The sequence below is a fragment of the Psittacula echo genome (assembly GCF_963264785.1).
Source record: "Psittacula echo genome assembly, chromosome: 3".
NCBI classification, from domain to species: domain Eukaryota; kingdom Metazoa; phylum Chordata; class Aves; order Psittaciformes; family Psittacidae; genus Psittacula; species Psittacula echo.
In genome coordinates this window covers 109,510,123-109,533,724 of record NC_137736.1, presented here as the reverse complement: position 1 = coordinate 109,533,724, position 23,602 = coordinate 109,510,123, and the positions used below count along the sequence as shown (strand labels likewise).

The window sequence follows — 23,602 nt, the reverse complement described above, 5'->3', positions numbered from 1 at the left end:
CGCTGGCTGGAGGCCTCAATCTTTGCACATATTCACAACCCGCCCAGACCTGGCCCTGCGCAACCGGCCCTTGCTGATCCTGCCATTAGCAGGGGTTTGGGCTGGGCAGTTCTGTCCAGAGCTCCCTTTGCAATTCTGAGTCTCTGATATTTGGCTATTTTACACCTGCAAACACATATATTTGTCTATTGTTTTACAGAAAAAAAAATTATTCTTGAGAAATAAATTTACAGCATTTGAGGAAATAATGCAAGTGTAAATTCTATGAAAACAAATTAACAACTCTCCTCTCCTTTCTGAGTAACAGACAACTCTCAACATTTAAAAGAATTTGAAATACGCATCCCCTACCTACTTTTTAAGACACAACTACAGAGTTGGATTTAACCTAATACAAAATTCTATTATTGGAAAAACAAGACCATAAGTGGAAAGTACATGCACTTGATCTTTCCTCAATGTAATATTAAAAGCTAAATTCTAAATATGATTTACCCCTAATTTATTTTAATCTACTGCTAGTTACAGTGGTTGATTGCATTTACCTACATTAGACATCTGTTTAATCTGCCTCCATACAGAAAGTGGTTTCTTTTTTTCCAAGAAGCGGCAATCAGTGGCTTAATAAAAGCTTTTCTAAGTAGTATAAAACACAATGATCCAGGGGGTAACACTGAGCAGAGCGACAAGGCTCAGGCAGTACATCCTCACCCCTGCCAACTGCAGATGCAGAGCGCAAACCCCGCTCAGATCAGCGACTCTATCCCAGGTGTTCACAGGCTTCAGCAGCAGCACATGAAGCTGTGTCAGGCACCTGCTCCTCATTACGCCGCGGCAGCAGCAGAGCCAGCACAGCCTCGGCTGGAACTGGGTCCCCGAGCCCGCCTGGGGCAGCCCGTGCCCACACAGCACGGGCAGATCCGCCGTCTCACAGGTTGCGCTCAGTAGCGCAGCTGCCGGCTGCAGGGCAGAACGCCAGGACCCCGAGAGCCACAACCGCTACGCAGCCAGGAACGCGAGGAACGCTCCGGGCAGTTCCGACCACCCTTCCCCTCAGTCCCCGGGAAAGCCCACGCAGCTACAACCCACAACAGAGAACCAAGTCCACGACCCCACCTCCTTTCCAGCCAAACCCGCCCCGTCCCGTCCGTCGCGGCTCTCTCCGTCTTCCCTCTCGCGATAGCTGAGGCGCGTAGCGGGACATCCGGGGCCGTTCAGCGGGTGTTTGCGCGGCGGGGCAAGATGGCGGTGGAGTCGCGCGTCACGCAGGAGGAGATCAAGAAGGAGCCGGAGAAGCCGATCGACCGGGAGAAGGTGTCGGGCGCTGGGTGCTGCGCGGTTTTGGGCGCGGCGCGGGGGAAGGGGAAGGTGTAGGTGTGCGGTGGCGCTGTGAGGCCTGGTGCTGGTGAGCGGTTAATCACCCGCGTCTCTGCCCGCAGACGTGCCCGCTTCTGCTTCGCGTCTTTACCACCAACAATGGGCGGCACCACCGCATGGATGAGTTCTCTCGCGGCAACGTGCCCTCCAGCGAGCTGCAGATCTACACCTGGTGAGTGCGCGGTGGGGCCTGGCCCCGGCACGGGAGGAGCGGAGCCCTGCTCGGGGCGAGCTCCGGAGAGCTGCCCGGAGTGGGTGAGCACCTGGTCCGGCGCTCCGCTGCCGGGAGGTGATGGACGTTGTTTGAAGCAGGAGCTGTGGAAGACGTGTCGCGGGGGCCGCTGTGCGAGGTACTGGTTGCCCACACCGAAACTCGGTGCGGTACGATTGCCGGTTATCGAGGCATGTAACAAGAGGCTGATGTATGGCTTATCTTCGGTTATCACAACGAATCTATTCAATACAGGGGTTCTCCTTTAGCTAATACTGACATTTTGTTCTAATAACTCCGTTTTTTCAGCAGAAGTAGCTCTCCCAGAATGCTTGCCCTGTTGTGTGAATGCTGTGTAGGTTTAAGGCAGAGTCTCTTGAGAGTTGAACAGTGTGTTTCTTTTTGTGTGGTCAGGTAGCAGTGCCTTAACTGCTGCCTGCTAAGAGAGCTGCTTTTTCTTATTTTCAGATTCGGTTTGGAGAGCTATTTTAGTCTGCGTTGCAAACACATTAGTTTTTGTTTGTAGTAATATAAAAAAAGCTTTTGGAAGTGAATTATGCTACTTCTTTCATCTTTTTCCTTCATTGTGTGTGCTAAAGTTATAGCTTGTATATCTTACGGTTGAACAAATCCATTTTTGGGGCTAGCAAAGCATGCAGTTCTAACTTCCTGATGGGATTCATGGACTCAGTTCAGGCTATTGATGGTGTCTGAGCTGTTCACAGAAGTCAGAATGGGCATTGTCTGCCAACACACTGTTCCTTGGTCACTTGAAGCTTGGAGTCAATATACAGTCTGTATAATTAGTTGCAATGATTGAGCCCTTTTGTTCTTGGAAGTCTAGAAATGAGCTTTAGTCCTGCTCTGGTTGAAGGCTGGGGAAAGGAGGAGTGCTGCCTCTTGGAGCAGAAATGGAAATCTTGATGAAATGGAAAACTTAATTTTTTTTTTCTTCTTTTCTTACATGTCCTCTAATATTCAAGAAAATATTTTAACATAGATGTCAGTTTAAGTGAGGAAACTGTTAAACTCTTCGTTGTATAAATGCATAAAAAAAAATAAATAGGCCTTCACTGTTTGAATGGCAGCTCTTCTGAGAGACTTGGAAAAGCAGATGTTGAAATGTATATGGAGATTAAGAGATTTGTCTTGATCTTGTAGTAAATTGGAAGCTAATGAGAAGCTGCCTTTGCAGTGGACTGTGCTTCCAGTGCACAGTAAGTGGTGAATTCTCCCAGGTGTTATAATCAATAGAGCAGCTTCTTGGCACTTGTTGGTTAGATCACAACTGTGTTGTGTGCAGTGGAGCTGTGAAATCAACACCCCCTGGTAGCCAGAATGTAAAATCTTGCTCACCTTTGTGTACCAACAGAAAGTATGCGAAGGCAAGGAAATGTGTGGTTAAGTCATAGCCATATATTGATTCCATCCTGAATGGGTTTTGGGAATTTTTTTATTGCTCTTGCTTTTGAGAACATGAACCTCTTTGGCTTGTTTCTTTAATGTAGGATGGACGCAACACTGAAAGAGCTGACCAGCTTAGTGAAAGAAGTGTACCCAGAAGCACGGAAGAAGGGCACTCACTTCAATTTTGCAATTGTTTTTACAGATCTCAAGAGGCCTGGGTATAGGTAAATGGCATTTCTTCTCAAGGTTAATAGGAGACTTCAAGCACCAGAGCAGTATATTATTTTTCGTTAACACAGATTTGAAAGTTCAGGGCCCATATATCAGATTTCTGAAGTTCTTGACAACAAACTGTGTGATGCTGCTAACTCTGCGTTTTAATTGGTGACCATTGTTGTTGTTAACGTGCTCTCAAAGCAATGTGTGCTTGAGGCTTTGTTCACTGTTGGCAACCACCAGAACACTGACCTCCAGCTGGAAATAAAGCCGTTGCTGTTAATAGGAGACCTGCTGGGTCTGGCATCTGAGAATGCATTTCAGTTTCAGCAGTGATCTTGTTGCAGATACTGATCTTCCAAGATGGTATGAGCTAACCTTTGTCAGCTACCACTGGATATATCCTATTCTGTAATCTGTGGAGTCATCTTCTGTGCCTGGATGGAAGGGGGTGTGGGGTTCTATCTAGTATTTAACTTGGTAACAGTAGAAGGTACCCTCACCTCTCTGTTCCATCGAAAAGAGGACTTGGTGTAACTCTTCCTGATCATCTGGTGCTGGAGAGAGAAGCCCCAGCATCAAGTGTATGTCACTAAATACAGTGCAGAGGATGGCTTGGGGAGGTGGTTGTGAGCCAATACAGTTCCTGTTCTGCGTATCCAGAGAGATTTGCCTCTGCTCACTAATTTGCCTTTCCTCTCCTGCATGCAGGGTGAAAGAGATTGGCAGCACAATGTCGGGCAGGAAAGGCACAGATGATTCCATGACATTGCAGTCTCAGAAATTCCAGATAGGAGACTACCTGGATATAGCAATTACTCCTCCGAATCGTGCACCACCCCCATCAAGCCGCATGAGACCGTATTAAGCCACTATTTCTGTGTGGCTGCATCTTCTGTCTATTCCTACTTGCTGTTCTAAAGCAGGCTTTTTTTTTTTTTTCTGCTTTTGTTGCTAAGCAGGAACACCTGAAGACAAAGCAAAGCATCAAAAATGAAAGTTAACTTTTAACCCTTAACTTTTAGTTTGTTTAGAAGAAACACTTCTCTTTAGCAGTGCTGTCATCCTATCCTCAAGTGTTAATAGTTTGATCATGAAGTTAGTGTGTCCAGCGTTTCAAAATTTCCATGAAATATGACCAGAAGGATTACAGGTGTTCTGTCTTGTTTGGAATAAAGATGGATGCTGTTGATCTTTTGATGGTCTGGTGGTGTTTGGTTTTGTTTTCGTTAAAGTGGAAGTCAGCTTTTAAGGAGAAGTTGAAAGGTGGGCTAGAGCCTTTATCTGGTAAGGCCTAGGCTTGAGGAGTGGAGGGAGGTGGCCTAATGGGGATTCCCTGTAGAATATTTCTTAAACTACTGCTAGCTGGAGTTTGGAGGATGAGCATGTGAGCAGTGTGGTCGAAGGCAGTGCTGCTCTCTTTGCTGATGTAGGTATGTTAACAGAGGGAAGTCAGAGATGAGCTCTGTACAGCTTCCTGTCCTGCAGGAGTGTGAGGGGAGCCAGGACAGACCCCCCCTATGGCTTGCAGGGGTTACTCCAGCTTGTGTTGAGCTGGTAACAGTCCACAGATCAAGAGTGATCTGAGTGACACCAGTATATCCCAGGATGCTGAGGAGCTGGTGGCCTTAGCAGAGGAAGATGTGGTTCAGCACACTTGCTCATCAGCCTTGAGTACTGGAGAACTAGTGGTACCTTTAGAACCAGAAAGTATAAAGGTGACTTTGAAGGTCTTGCTTTTCTGAGAATAGTGGTCTCCAAATTTTTTTTTTTTTTTTTTTAAAATCACATATCCCTGTTGGTATAAAATTTGAGTGTGCACCCCCAAGCTTATTCATAAATTAATACTGTACTAATATGTACATTAAATACTACACCAAAATAGCTGTAAAAAGAAGGGTGAAATACTGTTCGTGTGTACCACTTTGTCTTGTCTTGTGCACCCCACTTTGGAGACATCAGTCTCAGAAGATGGGAATAGCTGCAGAGGCCTGGCCAGAAGACATCTGGTGTTCTCTGGTTGAGGACTAAGGAGCAGACAACTATTTCTTATTGAAGACACAGTGGCAGGTGCTCTGCCCTGAGGTGCTCTTGCCTGCAGTTCAGATGAACTGTGAGGAGGTGAGGCAGGTCGGTGCTCTGCCAGTGTATGTGGGAGTCCTGACTTTGACCACCAGGTTCTTCTTTGCCAAGCAAACCCTTAGGGTGAAGGCAGCTGCTTGCATACCTGTATCTCCTGGGCTGTTGACCACAAGCAATATATTGTCAGCATACACCAACCAAGAAAACAACACCCAGTTTTGATGTCCAGAGCTCTAGGGAAGGTAAGTACTGTAGCCTCTTTTCCTTGGTTATCTTCTGTGTATCTACTGAATACATAGGATTTTTAACCCCACACTGACCAGTCTGAGCTGGGTAAGTCTTGCTGCTTAGCCCTCAATGAGGTGGCTTTTCACAAACACTTTAAGCAGCTTTTTTTATTGAGCACCAGTTGTTCAATTTACTTCAACCATTGGGTGCAGGGACAAAGCCAAGGAGCTGTGAGGTGTCAAGGTTCAAGGCTGTTCTGTGGTAAAAAGTACTGATGAAGCTGGATGGTGTTGGGGGTGTTCAGCAGCTTCCAGAATCTCAGACTGGACAAAGGGGTGGCCAAGGTGTCTTGCTTGTCCATGGGGAATCTGGAATGCCTGGTGCCTTCTTGAGGAGCAGGAGAAGGCAGGGATAACCCATCTCCCAGTAAATCAGTGCAACATGGGAAGGTAGGGCTGTGGCTTCCTGTAGCTCAGCACTTGTCAGTTTCTTCTGCTGCTGCAGGGGGACATCTTGGAGAGGTGCAGGTGCCCTATGGTGCTCATCAGGCTCCAGCTGTACCTGGGTTGTGAGCCCAGTTCACCAATGGCATCTGGCCAGTCCAGAGAGCGAGGCACTTGTTTTCCGCAAGTTGTGCCCCTGTGTGCTCAGGGAAAGGCGAGAGCAGGAGGAGAAGCCATAGCTGCTCCTTAGAGCTTTCCACTTCTTCATGCTAAGGCCTTAGCAGAGCAGAGGCTGATTGAGGTAAGTGTTCCTGTTTGCTGAGGACATGGCATCTGTGCAGAGTAGCCTGAGGGATTTTAGGTTCAGTTCTGCCCATGGTTCACCCTCTTCTGTCCTGCTTCTCAGTTAGTGAGTTGAGATTTCAGCCTTCATGAATGACCCTCATTTGGAGAATTGCCTGCATCTGAGACACTTTCTCCCAAGATAGAAGAGGCTGAAAAATGCTCCCCACCCTTTCTGAAAGAGAGCTCAAGAAAAGACAATATAAATGCTGCTTTATAAAGGACTGAGCCTGGAAGCAGCAGTGGAGCTGGTCTAGTGTGGCCAGAGGTGAGATGGGTGGGATGTTTTGCCAGGGTTCAGGCAGACACTTCTGGTGTGAGGGAGTACACTCCACAATGCTGCTGTGAAGAGCCCACATGTTGTATCAGCTCAGTGACTCCTGTGTCACCAGGAGCAGGTTTGGTGAGGCTTGGGCCTCCTGCCACCTGCTGCATCATGACTGTCAGCTTCTGGCACCTTATAGACCTGGGCAGACACAATGAAGACCACTGCTGTGTGGCTTGCTTGCCACAGGGCATCATCTATGCTGCAAAATGAGGTAAGCCCTGCAGCAACCAGCACTTCATTACAGAACTGCACAGCCTCTCCCCAAAGGCAGGGAGGTACACAGGACTATGGGCATTTCCTAATTTTTTGATTAATTAATTAATTAAATGCTTTAATTGCATTTAAGGATAATTCTCAAAAATAAATGTAGTCAATACATAAAGCAACAGCAGCAAGCAAGCCTGTGTCTATGACTCAGCTACTCTGAGAGGTGGCTTGGCTTTATTTGCTGCTGGACTGGGAGACATGGCCCAGTGAGGGCTTGTTCCTGCTCCAACTGGGCAGGTCTTTACACACTTCAGAGGAAAAGAGGAACAGCTACTGGCTTTGTATTCAGTAGCCCATGAAGCAAATTCACCAGAAAATGAACATGCAGAACTGCTTTCAGTAGCAAATACTGGAGTCTGCCTGCCTACATTTGGAATTCATGCTATGGAACCTCAGCTGACCTCTTCCGCAGCTGCTTTGGGATAAACATCTCTCAAAAAAGAGGTTTGCCCTCAACCACATTTGTTAAATTTTCAATTTAATAAATTGAAAAAAGGTGTATAAAAAATGCCCTTTTTCTTTCCTTTTCTTTTTCTCACTCCAAGAACACCTCCTAACCATTACATTACCTTGTTACACCTTACATAAATATTGCTGCTGCTCTTAATTGTTATCCAGGCTTTCATTTAGCAGGGGGAAGGGGTTGAAGATTCCCCTTTGACATGCTCAGGCCTTAAACAAAGGACTCTCTTTGCACAGTTCTTACAGGAGCAGAGCAGCCTTTCCAGTGGCAGCAGAATCCTTTATGAGTTCTTCTGCAGTGCTTTTCGGAGGGGCTGTGTCTCTGCTGAGGGAACTGATAACCCAGCTTAATTCCCTCCCTAGTTCAGCAGTGAGGACAACTGGCACACGCTTGTTGCAGCACCCGTTCCTGACATCAGACACACTCCTTGCTCAGGCAATTGTGTTCACTGTCTGACTGGAGCAGTTGCGGAGGCTTAAATTTTGCTTTACAGCTCTAGTCAGAAGCAGAAATGGGCATGATCCAAGATGCAGCAGGAAAGCATTAGGTATTATCAGCAAGTTCTCACTCTTGCAGTGGAAAGCATGAAAAAATCAGAAGGTCTCTGAAACCCAGAGAGAACAGATGACAACAGCTATGGCCGTGGTCAAAGAGCAGTGCTGTAAGTAATGCAACAGCTAAGATAGGACATGCTCAAGCCAAAGCAATTACCTGCTGCTGCTGTCTCATCCCTTGTGTCTAGACATTATTGCACATCAGCTGGGTTAAAAAAATAAAGAAAAAAAAGCAGCATCAGTTCCCCCAACATGACAGGACCCTGAGGCATGTGGATGTGCTCAGGGAACAGCAATGTCAGGAAACCTTACCAAGGTAGCCCAACAGACAGGATATCATTCCCTGAACAGCTTAAAATGCCAGTGAATGAGATGTCCTAGCTCCTGCTGTCCCCAAGCCTTTCCTTTCTCTTGCCTCAACCCCCACCCCTGCCTTTGCAGGCAAGCAGTGATTTGAGTCAGTAGAGAGTCCATGAACAATTTAACCTTAGAAACCAACCATTAGTTCCCAGCAGCTGGGCAACAGGAATGGCTTCTCCTGCAGCCACAATTGTGTGATGCAACAGAGGTCAAGGCCTGGCAACTAGGAAAGAGGAAAGGTGGGACTGTGTAGCAAGGCCTTAGACTGGTTCACAGCAATTGCATAAGCAAGCATTGGGCAGTGTAACCACAGGGCCTTAATTACAGGGCTGTAAGCCAGGAATACATTGTGTCAAAGATTAGGAAAGCTTTTGAAAACCTTCCTGCTGGGTATTCTGCAAACTGCCCTTCACATGGTCTTTCCTCAGAAGTGCCTCTTCTTCCATGGATCTACACGTGCACATTTGGGCTTTTTTAAAACTCTTCAACTTGAATTAGATAAGATGAAAGAAATTCATGGATCTGGTCAGCTCCCTATCATGGATACCAGCTGCCTCTTTGTGAAAGCAGGCAGTCCTGGTTCAGCAGTAGCAGTCATTTTTTCTTTCTTAGTAGCTGGTGCAGCACTGTGTTTTTGACTTTTGGCCTGGGAACAGAGCTGATAACACCGATGTTTACTCTGACCAAGGACCTTGTGAGTCTCATGCTGTGCCAGGGAGGAGGGGAAGCCGGGAGGAAGCAGGGACAGGACACCTGACCCAAACTGGCCAGGGAGGTATTCCATACCACAGCACGTCATGCCCAGGATGTAACTGAGTTACCCAGAAGGGCTGGATCACCGCGGAGTGGGGGCAAGGTATCGGTCGGTGGGTGGTGAAGTGCTATATTCTCTTCCCTTGTTATTTCTTTTATCATTATTATTACTGGTGGTAGCAGTAGTGATTTGTGTTATACCTTAGTTATTAAACTGTTCTTATCTCAACCCGTGGGAGTTGCATTCTTTTGATTCTCCTCCCTGTCTCTCCAGGAGCAGGGGGAAGAAAGAGTGGAGGGGGAAGTAGACTGCGTGGCTCTAATTTACAGCGCGGTTCTAAACCACGACAGGACAGCACAGGAATCATGTTTAAGTTGATAGATAACATAGCCAGCATTTACTGATATTTTCCTGGTAGGAAGTTACATCCTGTGGACTAACCTAACATACATGTGATTCCGTAGTGCGGCCACTGGATGTTATCATTGCTCCTTACAAATGTCACAAGCTCTGTGCTATCATCCCATAGGAAAAAAAGGGGACTCCCAGAATCCAAGGCAGCTTCAACATCAGCTGCAGCTGTTGATGGAACACATGCCACCACCACAAGTACTGGATCATCTGATTAATGACAACAGGGAGCAAAGCAAATATCATATCATACAGAAGATTTAAAGCATGTGTGGAGCTTTAAATAACCAAGGAAGCCTTTTGCTGTAAGGGTGGTGAGGCACTGGAATGGGTTGCCCAGGGAAGTTGTGAATGCTCCATCCCTGGCGGTGTTCAAGGCCAGGTTGGACAGAGCCTTGCATGACGTGGTTTAGTGCGAGGTGTCTCTGCCCATGGCAGATGTATTGGAACTAGATGATCTTAAGGTCCTTTCCAGCCCTAACTATTCTATGATTCTATAAGCCTGGACTCCAGTTATTGCTCCAATGACTTATAAACACATCAATAAACGCACAATGGGAGGCACTAAAAGTGATGGTTGTCATTTATCCACTTGACAACCATCTGAAAAGTTTCATTTCACTGTGAGATCTATATTTGTATTTAACCTCAAGCAAAATATTTCCCAGAGAAGAAAGCACTGACAAGGGGCTTCCTCAACAGAACAATTGAAATGCTTCTTTGACACCAAATGGGGTTATGAAGAGAAGCTTCTGTTAGCTGACACACCTGATACATTTTAAAAAATGAAAAAAAAAAAAAAAAAAAAAAAAAATTAAGAACCAGAGCAAATGAAGGAAAACTAAAGGCTATTCTTTTTTTGGTTGCTTCCCAGATGTCCCTAAACACTGAAGTGTAATTTTGTGCTGGATTCAATCTTTCCTGACTGCAGGCTACTGCTAGATGATGTGATCTGTTCTCATCTCACCCTTCCCTTATATCTGACAGAAGCCAAGTTTGAGACTACTGTTGGGGAGGGCAAACTAGAAGAGAAAACAAAATTAATTGTCCTTTCAGTGACTCAGCAAATGGAAGGAATCCGTCACAAAACTGCTCAACCAACCTAGATTCCGTTCAACAAACCAACCCCCAGATTCTGTGCAAGAGAATTGGTGAAACAGCCTCGACTGGAAGCATCCACCAGTTAAACTAAATTAAGCACAACACAAACCCATACTCTGAGTCAATTTTGTCTGTTTTCAGGTGATGACTGTCCCTTACAGAACCACTGTGTTTGCTATTTATTTAGCTGGTTATCCAAACTGCACTTTCTGACTGGCCAGAGCTGTTATCAGACTCACCTCACAAGCCAATGTGCAACTTTTAAGCTCTTTTGCATTATTCCCACTTTGATGTGTTATATTAGTGAGCAGTGGGATAAGCCTTTCCTCAGCAGTAGTACTGGCTTAAGTGGAGTTTTATGCTTCTCTAGCCCCATAGCTACATCTTTAGTTGTTCTAGTATTTGAACTCATGCCACACAGCCACCCGTGGGAGAGAAGTGATCTGAGTAAGGAAAACAAAGAAAGACAAAGCAAAGCACACAACTTTCCTTCCCCAGCTTAGTTTGAACACAGATCAGTTTCCAACACTGCTTATGCTTTCACTTTTCCAACTTTCCCCTCCTCCATCCCCAATACTCAACCTACTGCTTAGGCCTTGCTGAAATCTAAAAGATTTTCAAAGATAAAACAAGACAAACTAAAACTAGTTTTTGTTTTGCTACTCTGATTATATCCACTTCAGAGCCGTGGTCCTGCTACAAAGAATAATACAAGTACAAACAGCAATATTACATGTATTAGGATAATACTGTAGGCAAGGAAAACAAAACTAACTAGTCAAACTTCGTATCTAATTCCAAAAAGTCTCATGCCAGCATCATCATGTCATAATATCTTGAGTAAATCAGAAGATTAAGACTTCAATTGTCATCTTGAAGATAATTTGTATCTGAAAATATTAACTGAATCCCTTCCATATTAATGAAATAGCTATGAAATGTAGCAGAAAACATTGTGTAATAGGCAAGAAAAATTATGCCAGTGGCTTAAGGTGAGAACCCCAGCACTGCTGGGTACAATTCCACAGCTCCCTAATGGAGAAAAGGAAAGTGAAGTTCAAAGCCATTTAGGGAGGCTTAGGGAAAAAAAACATTTAGAAGACCTGGGAATTTCATCAGTTGAAGGTGGTGGGGGAGGGAAACACTGCAAGGTTGTCGTGGTTTAAGCCCAGGCCGTAAATCAGAACCACGCAGTCCACTTCCCCCCCCCCCACCTTTCTTCCCTCCACATCTGGAGGGACGGGGAGGAGAATCAAAAGAATGCAACTCCCATGGGTTGAGATAAGAGCAGTTTAATAACTAAGGTATAACACAAATCACTACTGCTATCACTAATAGTAATAATGATAAAGGAAATAAAAAGGAAGAGAATACAACCGCTCACCAACTGGTACCTCGCCCCCACTCTGCAGTGTTCCAGCCCTTCCGGGAACTCTCAGTTCTACATCCTGGGCATGACGTGATGTGGTATGGAATACCTCTTTGGCTAGTTTGGGTCAGGTGTCCTGTCTCTGCTTCCTCCCGGCTTCTCCTCCTCCCTGGCAGAGCATGAGACTCACAAAGTCCTTGGTCAGGGTAAACATTCTGACCAGTAACTGAAAACATCAGCTTTATCAGTATTATTCCCAGGCCGAAAGTCAAAACCACAGCGCTGCACCAGCTACTAAGAAGGAGAAAAACTGGCTGCTGCTGCTGAACCCAGGACAAAGGTCCAGGACAGTAGTGCTGTCCATGTTCTGATTCCTGCTAAATGGAGCCTTTCAGGATATCTGGCTGGCTTTAGGGCAAGAAAGTAGCAATGAAGTACTTAGAGGGAGAATGCAGGCTCTGAAATCCTCCTGCTTAGTACTGGTAAATCTGTCAGGCTGAAAGATTCTTGCTCAGTAGCAGAATGCTTTATACAGTTTTCAGACCATGAAATTCCATGACTAACATCCAGCCCATTCAGTGGTTTTAGTCTGTGAAGATGCTGGAAGCAGGTCTGGCCTTCCCTCGCTTCAGGAGTTGGGTACAACAAGTAAGTGTTTTTATAGCAGCCATCAAATTTATTTAGTATTTAGAAATGTTGATCAAGCTCAAAGACTGACACATAATAATACATACTTTTTAAACAGAAGTTAGCACAGAAAAATGACAGTATGCTCAGGCCAGACCTAGTAGAAAATCATCTTCTCCAGTTGATTTTATATAGCAGGAAAAAGGCACCTTTATTTGCTAGGTTTTAACCAGGATAACTCTAACCAATTGGAAAAAGTTTTGGGCATCTCTAGATGTCTGCATATCCATAGGACTTAAAAATGTGGAGCTGTATCCAGAAAGTTCAGAAAAGCATACTCTTCTCCCCATCTCCCTTATCATGTGTTGCATGCCTGCCCTCATACAAATGACAGCATTTTAGCCATCAACAGGAAGACTACATACAGGTGATAAGAGCAGTCCTGGAGTCACTCAGGAATAGCTGACACTGGAAACAGCAAACCGGCTCCACAGAAGGATACATAGCTGGGATTTCTTGTGGACAAAAATAAAGATTTTTTTTTTCTGCTAGAGATTTAAGTACTGACTACCAGATACCAAAAAAGTGCCAACCAGCTCTGAGAACTTAAGCTTGGTCAGCTACTACAGGGACAGATGTAAGCAACACCACCACTTACAGAATGCACATGGCAGCAGAAGAGTGAGCAATCACCTACATGCCTGCCAGCAAATAATCCCAGCAGTTGAAGATATACGTAACCAGTACAAATTATGCAAGACATTTTCAAATAATTCATATTTGAACAAGAGTCACCTTGATAGAATATGAAGTTGTGACCTTTTAGGGCTACAAAGGTTATACTGTCAAAAGGAAAACATGCACAGCACCCAATACAATATCGATGTAAGAAAACTATATTAAGAAAGAAGCAGCAGCATAAGATAATGCCTGTCAAGTAACAGTAACTGATGCAGGAATATGTCTTAGTATTGCAGAAGTGACTAATAGCGTAGAAGTACTTTAAACAATAAAGCACGACTTAATTTTCCAATTAAAAAAAGACCCATTTCTGTGGAAGATACTAAATACTGCTAAAGTACCACACACTTCAAACTCAGCCCTGAAGACATTACTGGAGCAACCAGAGATATCCACTTTCTGGGACAATAAACTGGACTTTCCCTTTACTGCAACCTAGCTACACTTCTCTATACCCCACAGCCAACAAATACATACAACAAACATGAGAATGAGGTGAGAACTGAAGCACTACCTCAAACATGACCCTAGTCCTCTTTGAAACATGTTAAAGTACATATATGTAAAAACCCTCAATAAATTTTGCCAATAGTTTCAATAAAAAATGAAGCACAAGTTGTTAGCTCAAACAAGTGTATCCATATCATGGATAAATATTTTCTCCATTAAAAAAAGCTTTTCCTTTATATGGCTCTTTCCTCCCACCAGTATTTTCTTCTGCTTTTTGAGCTTGTTACAATCCAGCGATAAGATTCATCAATGTGAAATAGTCTCAGCATGGTCTTCAGCTTGATTTCAGATGTTTGGCTTGAAAAGTCCAGGATATCCTCTGCAAATATACCCAGAAAAAATCATGAACTTCTCTCAATCATATTTTCAATTAGCTAAAGACACAAACATTGAGAACTTTATCTTGATGAGTTAAAAAAAGAGGGGTCAAGCTTTGCTCTATTTGATTACTCAAATGGATTACAACTCCAAGCATATTAAGATACTTTTATATGTCTCATTGTGGGATGTGATTATTATTTGACACTATACGTGTTCCCTGTACACCTTACCTAAGTAATCTGTGCTGACCCCAAGTTCAACCAATAATCAACAAGTGTAATATACGTTATATTAAATCAGGAATAGCTACACTTGATCGAGTTGTCACAAAAACTCTATCCAAATCAATTCAGTTATTTTAAAAAGCTATTATTCCATTGTTCAAAGATTACTCATACTTCTTGTAGACTAATTCACATATTGTTCATAAAGCAGCTTTGTATTTCAAAGAACTTTGCCAAAATGACTGTGAAATTGGTCATGTCACTTACATAGTTTTCTCCCATTCCTCAGTTTTATTGCCTAAATTTACTCAGAAGAAAGTATTCACTGGTGCTTTGATTGCCATGAAGCAAAATATGCTTAATGATGAAACAGTAAAACTCTACCTTAATTTTTTTTTTTGAGATAGGAGGATTCAAACACAGTCAATTATAATATTTGTCAATTACGACATTTGTTCTTTACAAAAAGGCTGTCAGATACCAGGCAAAGAACAGTTATTTAGTCACATCAATAAGAGCTATTTTTGTAGCTGAAGAGCAAGCAGCTGCATGAATTTCTACATGCATTACAGCATCTTCATAGCTTCTCCAAATTAAATTATACATAATTTAATATACATAAGCAAATTCATAAAATCTAATCATACCTGTTCTCTTTGTTGCAGTAATCTGTGACATCACTTCCATATTTTATAGCATTTCCTGTCTCGGTCTCCATTTCTTTGGTGTTAGAGTCTACTTTACCACTATACTTGCACAGGATCTACAGGAAGCATTAAAATGGAATAAAAATAATTATTTAAGAACTCAAAACAGGACTACAATTTATGCATTTTTAATAAGTAGCAGAGATCTCTCTTTTTGAAGAACAAAATTTGATAAATTAAGTGCTTTAATTTTACTATTTTGATATTAAAGCTATTTAGGGAAAAAAAAAAAAAAGTACATCAGCTAACCTGTAGAACATCATCTGGTATCTTTGTTATTTCTGGAGGTGGAGGAGTATTGAGTAACTGGTCATAGTGTTTTATTTTGGGAGGAGAAGGGTCTCTGAAATGTTTAAGATACTCATCAGAGCTCTCAGCAAAAGAAATGCTATCTTCTTTGTGTTGTTTATCTGTTGCATCATTCTTTGTCACCGACTCAGTCTTCTCCTGCTTCACCTCCTACAAAAGAGATATTAAATGACTTCAGTTAATTTAATTAAGTATGGTATGTATTAAGTGTTCTTACAAAGTTACCATTAGAAAGACCTACAATGATATAAGAAAAAGAAGTATTGGAAAGTAATCCTAACTGAAATTTGAAAAACTGTTTATGGTAAAGTGTGTGAAAACGTACAGAATTGCTATTTAAGAACTTAGCTTCTGCTTGTATCCATCTTGTTTCAAAATCTGGGCACCGTGGTGTTTCTGTATGACTGGGAATGGGCTGTTCATTTGTCTCTGGTAACCTTGATAATACTGTACTGTTTGATCTGGAAGGGATTTTCACATCAGGAGTACAGAACATGGGCATCATAGGAGAAGCCATCCAGTTAGCTGCTGAAATTAAGGGGAGGATAATAAAAATAACATACATACACACACACATATATATATAAACATTATCAGTTTCAGTGCCCCAGTTTAGTTCTCCAAGTCTGCTAGCTTATCATATATTTGCATGTTCTAAAACACCTGAATAATTTTAGTTAATTTTTAGTATGAGGAACCATCTAAGTTACAGAATTCCATAAAAGCTCAAAATGTAAAAAGCAGTAGTAAATCTAGTACCACTACAGCAAGTAACTGAAAAAGCTCAACCTAAATCAACATTGCTTTAGCTTCTAGTATACTCAATTATTCCTATGTTTGTCTCAAGTGTTCAAAGCCAGGCTGGACAGGGCTTTGAACAACCTGTCTAGTGGAAGGTGTCCCTGCCTGCGGCTGGGGGTTGGAACTAGATGGTATTTAAGGTCCCTTCCAACCCAAACCATTCCATGATTCTATTCTATGATTCTGTTTTCAAGCGAACATATTACATCTCCTTTCACAAAAGTTTTAGCATTACTCTTGAAAGATGTAAGTTACTGTCTTGTTAGCCTCTTTCCTAACAGTTTCTTTCCCATCTTTAAAGAGATCTAATAGGTATTCTGAGGGGAAAAAAAAAAAAAAAAAAAAAAGATAAGTTGGCAAACCAGTATTTTTATTTCAAATAAGGAAAAGTTGCAGTTACAAAATGATGGATCCCTCTTCATAATTCTAGATGAATGTCAGTAGAAGAATTAGCAAAGATTTATACTGCAGCGAGACACTTTCCCATAAAAGCCAACAACATTCCATTTTCTTGATTTTAGTGCTCATACAATGACTGGGCCTGAACTAACTATATTTAACAAAAAACACAGTTTAAAAAGTCTACCAGACGTTTACAATGCATTTACACATGCATTATATAAAAAATGGATATGTGTATTTATTTCACATTTTTTTAACTTACCATTCTCAGGTGTCACTTTTGATTTTGACCCAGGAGTGACCATGATTTTCCTGGGTGTCATGTCTCGTACAGTCACTTCATGATCATCTTTAACCAACCTGAAAACCAAAACCGTTTATTAGCTCTCAAGTAATACAAAGAAATGACAACTACAGGAATACTGCCAACCTGATCGCTTTTCTAGTATGTTTATCATCATGCAAGTCAAAAATTTATTTCCTCAAAGACGATTTCTTCATAGATTTTTCATCTATGAGTCTACCGAACAATTTGTAGCATGCAAAAGTCTAGTCTAGTCACACACTTTCAAATGCAGTAAGATTTCAATCCAAGGCAATAAAACCGCCCCAAAATTAAATGAAAAACCCCAAAAGATGTCCAGTGTAGAACTAATTTTCTTTGTCCCAGATGACCAGTTCTGTGTTAGGGGTACAGTATTTTATATTAAATTATCTGTTGCCTACGGAAGTTCAAACAACATGAGGAAATGTTTTTGGCTCTTAACCTAGCAACGTTAGTGTGAACATTAGAAGACTTTAAATTCAATTTTAAGTTGGAATAAGTTTACTTATGTTACTCACTAGCTGACTTGAGTGAAAAGCCAGTTCACAGTAATGCCACAAAACTGGAATCTGAAATTTTTAAGGTTCTTTTTTCATAGCCAAGATATTCTAGTGGAAGAAGGGTGTAGAGAGTTAAAGAGACAACACCAGACAAAAAGTGGAAGCTTACCTAAACTCTACACAAAAATGTGTCTATAAGAAAGTGATTTAATGTGTAAAAAGTTATCTTAACTATAAGAACCAGGTTTAAAGCTTCTGCACAAAAAGCCTAAGCTTAAAAAACGATAAAATATCCATTTGAGGCAGTATATTTTACATTGCCACATCTCAAATTTTAAGGGGAAAAAAAAGTAGTAACTTTTCAAGTCAGTATTGTGTTGGAAATATTCTGGGTACCTGAAATCATACGAGTTTTAATTTTTACAATGGAGAAGAACAAGTGTAACAATAAACACTTCTGTTTGGGCATTTTCCTTTTTTTCTTTTCTTTCCTAACTACTTTGGGTTTCAGTTTCGTAGTGGGTGCATCAAAGTGTATTTTTTTTCTCACCCACTTGAAAACCGAAAACCTGAAAAACGAAGTTGGAGGAGTTGACATCTTCTAAATATTTTTTTTAAGAACTTTGAGACAAATTTTCCAAGTAGTTTTCACACACCACTGCTGCTGGACACGTTTCAGCCAGATACAACCCCTGCCTGCCACACCTTCGGTTTTGTGTTTATGTGTGCTGATTTAATATGCTAAGCCTTCTCACTAAGAGGAGAGATAAGAGCTTTCTGAAGGTAACAAGTTGTTGAATTGTTTCAACCTCTATCAAACAGCAAGCTGACTCTAACAGAATGTTGCAAAACAAACAAAACAAGCCAAAATACAGTTAAACAACATTTTAACTCTACTGACTTTGTGTTATAACCTCTCACGTAATTCTGAATCCATTACAATCAGTGCATGTTCTGCTGTTTTGGTCTTAATGATAATGTGTTCAAGAGCAATCAAGCTATAACTAATTCTCTAGAGAATTTCAGTATTATCATTAGGAGTATGGAAGGCTGCTAGTGTGATTCTTTTAAAATAATATATAATCTCTCTGGTGGACTGTTTCACTAGAAGCTACAGAAATAGAATTTACATTTGTGGCTGTATCCATTTATAAATTACAGCCATGATTAAGGCTGATGATCACATTTAAAGCAGTTCTCACTAAATGGGGAAAGTGGTATAAAAATCACAAAAAGTTACAGTCATTAAAAGAATTTCAACTGTGTGATAAGCTGGACCTATTTTTTAAATATTATTTGAGAATTAAATTATTGAAAATTATTATTATATTATTTTTAATTCATATATTTTAGGATTCAGTAACAGTTTTCCTACTATTCCAATTCCAATACTATAGAGCTTTATAGACATCATAGTATTTACACAGCTATTTAAAAAGAGAGATCCCCAAACTATTTTAAAAGAAATTTTATCTTTTCACTTTCTCCTTTCCCTCCAGTAATCTTAAATTAAAAAACAAAGCAAAAACCCCAATCAATCAACAAAAACAAACAAACAAAAATATCAACAAACAACCAAATCCCAAACCAACACAGAAAACCCAAATCCCCCCCCCCCCAAAATGTAACCACTGCAGTAAACTGGATATTTGGGGTATAAAGTCATGTAAATTAGCAAATATCAGGGATTAAAAAGTTGAATTATTTCCACAACTTATTTTGAATATGGTTCTTATTGTTTGAACAGTTCCTCCAGATACCAAGGATTTAGCTACAGAACAATGAGTTTCTTCAAAATACTCTCAGCTTTTCTAGTTGAACCTGTTGCCAGTACTAACTGTAAAAACATGATCTCACTACCTTTACAGTACCTCAGGAGTATAAAAAATTCCTTGGACTGCTCAGGTGTTCTACACCTCACTGCTGCAAATTCTTTTTTTCAATGTTAATTAGAGCAGTAAAAATCTGGAGATGTCTTTTCATGAGCAGACTGGAGCAAGCGGAATGTGGGACTGTATAACATAAAAGATAATACATCCTTTCTACAGTAAGGAATTTCATTCAATGCTTTACATTTTTTTTTTTCTGAGTCTATACTCCTAAAGCTTTTTAAACCTTTAAATTGGCCATGTAATATCTACTGCAGACAAGACATCCTCAAATCCAAGATTAAGGAAAGCAAAGATCAGAGATATACTGTGCATTTCCCTTTGGAAAGGGATTGTGTATGGAAGATTCTTATTACGGTCAAGGGAAGCACTATATAGGAGATGCGTTTCATGGCAGCATTTGGCACTTCAAACAGTACACCAATAGACACATAGAGAGTTGAATAAAGACACAGGACTAACCAACTGGTAGACATATCACCTACTTCAAGACAAAGAGAAGGGCAATAGCAGCAAGAAATTAATACAGCAAGAAGGAGCCACAGAAAATTCAGTACAGAAACAATCTGAAATGAAGCAGTTTACTTACTTCTTGCTTGTCTGAGCAGTTTTATGCATAAGTGACATTGTATAATCTTCATTCATACACATGGTATGTTCACTAATGCCAAAGTGTTCCAGTTTTGGTGTTACACACTCATAATCGTCCATCTTCAGCTTACATTTTGGTGTTTTGGGCAAAGTACAGGGGGTCAGTGCTTTTAGTGGAGTCCTGTTGTTTAAATTTGCTTGATGCACATTTGTTGTGTATTGTCCTTCCACTGCACTCCAAGGCCTGTAGAAACTGTATTGTGAAAGACCAAAATCAGAAAGCCGGGGGCTACGCAGTGGGTCTGCGGGCACCAGTGACTTCTCAGTACCAGCAGGCAGATCAGGTGCATCATCTGTTTTGTCTTCATCAGATTTATTCTGGACAGATGCTGTCGAATCACTTTTAACTTCTTCCTCCTCCTCCTCTTCTGCTTGGGAAAAGTAATTAAAAAAATTATAATTATGTCAGAAGCTTGTTATAATAATTTATAAAATAAATTCAGACTCCCTTCCTTCCCCCAACCTCCCTTATTAATTTTTTTTTTTTTTACTCATTATTGTAAAGAATAGATACCTTCTTTCATTTTAAAGCAGTGAACCTGAAGCTAGAACAGATATCAAAAGCCCGTATCAGGCTAAGCAATATTTACAATATAGGTCACACATTGACTTGATGTCACTCTATTGGTAAATATTATTTCTAGGAAAACTTACATGGTAAGAATTTTACACAAGCATATTTTTAATAGAAATCCTCTCCCTGCATGGAGCGGGCAGCAAGTGCAAATCTTAAACATATTTATTTGGTTTTATTTCAGTGCAAGAGTGGAAATTAATAAAAAATGTAGAACATAAATGACAACAACAAAATATGTCCAGAACTGAAAATGTTTTTAAAGAAAGAACAAAGGCTGCACACAGTATTAGAATGCTCATTCTTCTGAAAATCAGAACTGAAATAGGGTTACAAAGCAGCAACTAAAAACCTCATGAAAGACGATAGCTTTTTAGATAACAGAGTCCACTACAGAAATAAGCAAAGTGTAATCTGTACATTTCTGTAGCTCACAAATAATAAACTGAAACATATTTGTGAACTTCTGCATGATGCAGGAAGTGTGTGGGACAGAGGCATTACCTTTTTATGTGTGTCAGTACCATGTATTCAGATACACTTAGCTTAAAAATGCATCTCAAAAAGGAAATTAACTTATAGCTCTGTTTGCAGTCTTCTGTAAAGGCAGAAATAGGACAAGAAGGAAGGTGCTATAAAATCAGAGCATTCTGCCATACCTTTACAAAACACGGTTGAAGTTGCTTAAGTTAGAGGTGAATATGGTCCACAGCCACAATTTTATTCTGTGTAATGACTGGCTAACACTTGGGGGAAGGTTAGTTAAGGTGTGGCTTCTATAAGACTGATTGAGCCCTTGATACCAAAATGGGTACCAGTGTGTGGTAAGGACAGCTGTAGTGTTTTAAACTTGTCTGGCATTATCTGGATTTTTCACAGAGGTTCTGTGTACCTTCTGACTGGCTTAAGGATCTCCCTCCCCCAGTGATCAAGCTACCACTGCTTGCCGTGTGTCACCTGATCCTTCTATGTGCTTCTCTTTTCCCGTTTGTGCTGCAGAGCACATTATGTCAAGATTTTCCCAATGGTGACTTAGTTAATGGAATCATCACATATGAATATGAATTAGTTTAGATGCATCTACAACAGTTTCCCATGCATGAGAAGCTGAAACAGCAGAATTCTCCAATTTATAAAAACATGTTTGCTACCATGTTTTCTGAATATAACTACTATTGGAGGAAAAAAACCCCAACAAAACAACAAAACTCAATCAAAAAAAACAACACACACTAACTTAAAAGCATGCCAGGAGATCTAAATGTAAGTTTTTCTGTTTGGTTTATTCCACTTGCATCAATCACAACAGAATCTTTTACTCTCTGGATATTATTATATAGCAAATAGCAGAGATACACTTGGATCTCTAATTAATAAAAATATACACAGAGCTAAAGAGAAATGTTTCACAGAATTACATTTGTCTTCACATACTGTATTGCCAAGATATATTACCTGTAGAATCTTTGACATGTGTTTCATAGCCATTCTTCTGGAATAGCTTTTTTATTTCTTCAAGATCTGCTTCATTTCTTTTCATCAATATTTCACTTGCCTTCATAAACTTATTAATTGCTTGTTTTCTAGAGCAACTCTTACGAAGACTGGCATTAAAAGCTTCCTTCAGGGGCAAAGGGAAACATAAAACACTGTTTTTCGAATTGCTACATGGTAGGCGTTTACACATGTTTTGTAAATAAGTATTCAACTTCAATTCAGATGAAGATAAGCAGCAAATTTAGGCCTTATATATACCCAAAAATTAGGTTACAAAATATCAGGAATATATAGGGCATGAGTTTACAAAAACTTACAGAAGTTGAACTAAGTTCATAGTATGGTAACTGCTTACTGCTAACCTTTCAAACAGAAGTATATGCTTTTACTTCATAAAGTATGAGATAACAGCAATTAGTTTGGACTCTTATTCACCATGTACAAAGAATTAGTGCATAGCACTCAAGTTTATATTCTAGATTACTTCTCAATTACTTCCACACTTACTAATTTCTATAGCCCATTTTTCCTAGTTTTGTTAAAGAAATAACATTCTTCACAAGTTTAACTGAATGGCTGAAAGTACTGAAACTTCTATGAAGACTTTCTTTATTCTAAGTGCTAGTAATTGAACACAGGCATACCTCTTCTCTAGCGAGCTGCTGCTCCTAAATCTTTCTCCCCTATACACACGCCTTAGCAGCCCATTATACCCTGTTACCTTTGTCCCCTGCTGATCCAAGTGACAACAGTGACTGCAAACTGATAAACACTGCTAAATCTACTTTAAGTCACTCACAAATTTTTGGGCACTAACCTAACATCCACAGCCATTTTGAAAACTTAGAAGTAAATGTATAAAAATAAGGGTCAGAACTGCTGACTACAGAAGCCTTAGATCAATAATCAAAACAGAACAGTAAGTTTACAGAACGCCCCTCCCCAAGTTTTCAAGAAGGAAGTGAGTTAAAGTGTTACCTTCAGAGAACTCACTTCACAACGGAGATCACCTAAGACTTTCATTGGAGGTACATCTTCGTATTCTTAGATATACATGTTCACATAAAAGGGTTTGGAATGGAAAAAGGAATATTAGAACTTTAGCACGCAAGTACGTTCTACATCAGAATGTGATCGCCTATATCGGAAATGTTGGAGTTACACGTTAGAGTGAGCCAAGATACCTATCAGCCCACCAAAGGCCGATCTCCACATGCCCAGAGGAGCACAGAAGCACAAGGGCAGGGGGAACCCAAACCAAGGGCCCCCGAGGAATAACCCCCCACACTCAGAGCGATCCCGGCAGAACCATCACCCCAGCGCCCGTGTGTGAAGCCCCGGCCAAAAAAGCGACGTCTGCGCTTACCCGTCTTCTCTCCACGTAGAGCCTGCTCCAGCTGCTTCACCTCCTTCTCGAGCCTGACGGCCACAGTGCGCAGCTTACCGAAGAAGCTCCTCGACGAGTCCATCGTCTGCGGGGAAGGAAAGCGCTAAAGGGACAGTGCCACAGCCTCAAACCGCGGGCGCAGCAGCGAGCGGCTGCCCAAGAACTGGCGCTGAGATGGCGCTGCCTGAGGCAGACGGTTACTGCCCGCCGCGAGCTTTGAACCG

General features: G+C 41.2%; 2 protein-coding genes across 6 annotated transcripts; one reads left to right on the top strand and one right to left on the bottom strand.

Annotated features, from left to right (window-relative positions):
- The first annotated feature begins 979 nt into the window (after nt 1-979).
- SAP18 (Sin3A associated protein 18) lies at nt 980-5,045 on the top strand. Of its 2 annotated transcripts, none has more exons than XM_080613390.1 (4): nt 980-1,314; nt 1,440-1,549; nt 3,097-3,219; nt 3,923-5,045. In XM_080613390.1, the coding sequence occupies exons 1-4, from the start codon at nt 1,243-1,245 to the stop codon at nt 4,077-4,079; spliced, it is 462 nt and encodes a 153-aa protein (XP_080469516.1). In that variant the 5' UTR covers nt 980-1,242; the 3' UTR covers nt 4,080-5,045. The 2 variants fall into 2 exon arrangements, with proteins under 2 accessions (XP_080469516.1, XP_080469515.1); XM_080613389.1 differs by having other exon boundaries at nt 1,173-1,314; nt 1,440-1,727.
- Nucleotides 5,046-11,998: 6,953 nt separating this feature from the next.
- Nucleotides 11,999-23,496, bottom strand: SKA3 (spindle and kinetochore associated complex subunit 3). Of its 4 annotated transcripts, none has more exons than XM_080612815.1 (9): nt 23,358-23,496; nt 22,970-23,034; nt 21,950-22,115; nt 19,859-20,288; nt 16,818-16,915; nt 15,678-15,880; nt 15,302-15,502; nt 14,984-15,048; nt 11,999-14,110 (listed from the first exon to the last, which is right to left on the bottom strand). In XM_080612815.1, the coding sequence occupies exons 1-9, from the start codon at nt 23,458-23,460 to the stop codon at nt 14,077-14,079; spliced, it is 1,365 nt and encodes a 454-aa protein (XP_080468941.1). In that variant the 5' UTR covers nt 23,461-23,496; the 3' UTR covers nt 11,999-14,076. The 4 variants fall into 4 exon arrangements, with proteins under 4 accessions (XP_080468941.1, XP_080468940.1, XP_080468939.1 ...); XM_080612814.1 differs by having other exon boundaries at nt 14,984-15,099; nt 15,293-15,502; nt 15,678-15,877; XM_080612813.1 differs by having other exon boundaries at nt 12,000-14,110; nt 14,984-15,099; nt 15,293-15,502.
- Nucleotides 23,497-23,602: the final 106 nt, after the last annotated feature.